The 3,495-nt window shown below is 43.3% G+C and overlaps 1 protein-coding gene across 1 annotated transcript; it reads right to left on the reverse strand.

The window, feature by feature from the left end:
- Nucleotides 1-1,265: 1,265 nt before the first annotated feature.
- Nucleotides 1,266-3,169, reverse strand: myf6 (myogenic factor 6). Its single transcript, XM_033038220.1, has 3 exons — nucleotides 2,501-3,169; nucleotides 2,305-2,401; nucleotides 1,266-1,743 (listed from the first exon to the last, which is right to left on the reverse strand). The coding sequence occupies exons 1-3, from the start codon at nucleotides 3,023-3,025 to the stop codon at nucleotides 1,628-1,630; spliced, it is 738 nt and encodes a 245-aa protein (XP_032894111.1). The 5' UTR covers nucleotides 3,026-3,169; the 3' UTR covers nucleotides 1,266-1,627.
- Nucleotides 3,170-3,495: the final 326 nt, after the last annotated feature.

Raw genomic sequence — 3,495 nt, forward strand, 5'->3', positions numbered from 1 at the left:
TTCCTCATCGCCGTTCTAAACGGCTTACCCCCTATTCTTAAACGGTGGTCCCTGGTTCTGGACTCTTAATCTCTTAGCATTTGGAAATCCCTGCTCTTTTCGAGGTTTATGGGCATCAAAATCCGGACAAACAGACTCAAGGACAGTTTCTTTCCCTGGGCCATTAGAACGTCCTCAAATATCCGTTCCACTGTCATCCATTCCACTATAAAACAGACCACTCAGCTAATATTTCTTTTTTGTTTTTAATTCTTTTAAAGTATTTATTACATTTTAAAGTGTAGCATTCTCCCATTGCAATGTTCTATCTAGGCGTGATAATTATAATGTATCTACTATTTTAAGCAGTTACATAACGTATTGAATGTATTGGATGTGTTTTCGTCTTGTTTGGACTTGTTTTGGTTGCACTGATCAGGAGTAGCTCTCCTAATTCCGTTGTATTTCTAAGTACAATTACTATAAAGGCTTATTATTATTATTATTATTATTATTATTATGATGGGCGCGATTCAAGGTGGGCAATTATTGCAAGTGTCCTCGTACCACGCTAGGATGGGAACTACTGCACTTACAGCGCGAAGGCAGCAGTGAATAATTCCAGGGCAGCCGTGACTCTACTGCTCCTATCACCGATGATAATTGCTGAAACGGAAGCGACCACCGAGCTGTAAGCCGTTGTACTATTATAACTCAAAGCTGTGGGGGTATTGCGGAACAATTAAATTGAGACATTTTGATTGACTCCAGGTAAGTTTTAAACGAGACATGTCAATGTATACAACATGACAAAACACATTACACGTTATGAAATAACGTAAACCTGGGATAATCTCCAAGTGAAATTGCCAGTTTGGACGGTAATCCTTTCTGGTTTTACCCTTTCGCTTTCTCTGAGTCCTAATGCATTGGAAGCGTTGAGCAACCGGCGCCTGTTGACAGTGAACGGAAATGCAGCAAACTCAGAAACAGTAAGTTGAAACAATAATATAACTAAAGGCAGACTACTTCCTACAGTTGTAAATTCCATCACATGGCTGCTAAAACGAAGAACATTTGAAGCTATGCAAATATATCAACCGTGGATAGAGAAAGACTCTCAGTACTGTTGTCCAGTAAGATTTGGAACTATTCTGGGGCCTCCATAAAGACTATTCCACATTCGGTCGATTGGAGCGCAGTTCACATTGACTTTTTTTTTGCAAAACTCTGTGGCTGTTTGCCCGCGCCACAGCTTTACCAAGCACAGCGACAAAAAAAAACTGTAAACATCAAATAAAGGATTTTATTCCGATTTTACAATATAAGTTCAATACATATTGCTTAAAACAAAGATATCTTATAAAATTATGAAATGTCAGTGGATATACGCACGCTGGGTTTTTTTACAAACATATTTACAACGCATTATGTGATTCAAACGGTTGCTTTAGAATTAACCTTGGTCGAATAAATGATTTTTGGCCTTTTCCTTCTACGAAAGGGAATGATTATTTGTTTTTCTAAAGATCGATATGTTCACTAGGTATAACAATATTTTGTCCTGGTACAACACAGCAAAACGATATGGGGCAAGCGAGTACAGTATAGCAAACCATCTGTATATATTTCCAATCGGAGCGTATGATTACTTTGCAGATGAGTCTTGGTTGTATAGTGCAGTGGATTCGTCCGTGGAAATGCTGTCTACTATTGAGGTCAGGTAACGAAGGCTGCTGGTTCCTGATGATTCCAAGTTGTTTCCTGAATGAGAGAAAACAGTAATCCCGGAAGAAATTAGTGCTTGTTCTCAGAACATGTATTTTCCTTACCTCGGGGCCGTCCCAACATTAAGGGCTTTTCCTGAAGACAAAGTTCCCGGTCGCTAGCAACCAGAACCCGCTGGGCTACTCAACTTGTGACCACAGCTCAAGTTCAAAACATGGTTGTAATTATTATTCGCAAGAACTTGATTCGTTATTATTCTCCGTTATATAGTAAATAAAGTTGTTTTGTTTAAATATAATTCGTTAATTATTGACACTGTGCTTCCTGGCTAATTTTCTAGCAGGCATCAAAAATCAGTAACTGCAATCCCATTGAATATATGTCGGAAGGAACTGCAGATGCTGGTTTAAACCGAAGATAGACAAAAAAAAGCTGGAGTAACTCAGCGGGACAGGCAGCATCTCTGGAGAGATTCCTTCTCTGGAGAGATGATGCCTGTCCCGCTCAGTTACTCCAGCTTTTTGTGTCTATCTCTCATTCAATGTAAAAACAAATCCTTTCTACAAGCGACTACATTGCGCTTAGAAGCGCGTTTACCTTCTTTGTGTAGTTTGTTTGGGATGTTGGAATGGTCAGACAAGTTTGCCCATCCAGAAGGACAGGTGTTTGTTCCCCAGTGATCTGCAGCGTCCATCTGTGAATGGAAGTCGAAGACATGAGACAACTTTGTCGTGAACGACCCGGAGTGTCAGAGTCAGTGCACCCCACAACCGGCGTGGCTCTGCTCGCTTACCAGTGAATGGGAGCCATTGCAAGTGTTGATCGACCCCACGTTCTCCTGCAGCTTATCCTGCTGGTCCAGGCTTTGCAGCAGATCTTGGAGCTTCTCGATGTAGTGAATGGCGCTGCGGAGAATCTCCACTTTGGGGAGCCGCTGGTTAGGGTTTGGCACTGTCCTGCGCTTTAACGCCTCGAAAGCCTCGTTGATTTTCTTGAGCCTCCTCCTCTCCCTGAGAGTCGCCGCCTTCCTTCTGTCGGTCGTGGCCGATTTCCTCTTGCACGCTTTACATGCCCAGATCAGGCACTGTCCGGGGCAGTGGGACTTGAGACTCGGCGGCGCGTACACGTGTTCCTCGCCGCCGCTGTCACAGCTGGGCTCGGCTTGGCCAGCGTCTCCGACTGGGGACAAACCGTCCTCGCTTCCTGGGTAGAGGGGAGACACGGCAGTCCCATCCAATTGTGTAAAAACCATGCTCTCGCCAACCAGATACCGCTGATCGTGGCAGTAAAAGGGATTGGTTTCAAACAACTCCATCATTATCGATCCTGCGCCGTTTTGAATGTATTGGATTATGAACGTGTGTGTGTGTGTGTGTGTGTGTGCGAGAGAGAGAGAGAGAGAGAGAAGTGGTCAAAAGCTGGCGAGGGGTTTAGATGGCATTTAAACAGTTGGATGACAAGTCCCCATGCTATATATACATACATACATATATATAGAAACAGGTGTAATTCTATCCAACTATTAGCTGTCGCAGTACATCAAGCTCCCAAGACCTGTCTTGCCGAGCTGTCTGAGCACTGTCATTATTACGGCGATTCTATTTTAGATGCCCAATGTCCAGGGCTGGAGAAACTCGCTCAGTTTCAGTCCTCTCTCCGGAGAGCCCTGCCCTGTTGAAGGTTTGCTCCAAATACTCAGCTGACTCTATTCTGTATAAAATCGATTATTTTATACCCCCCACCCCCACCCTCTTTGTTAAATTGTTACCCTTTGGGAAGAAAACAAGC

This window comes from Amblyraja radiata, chromosome 19 (assembly GCF_010909765.2).
Source record: "Amblyraja radiata isolate CabotCenter1 chromosome 19, sAmbRad1.1.pri, whole genome shotgun sequence".
Classification (NCBI taxonomy): domain Eukaryota; kingdom Metazoa; phylum Chordata; class Chondrichthyes; order Rajiformes; family Rajidae; genus Amblyraja; species Amblyraja radiata.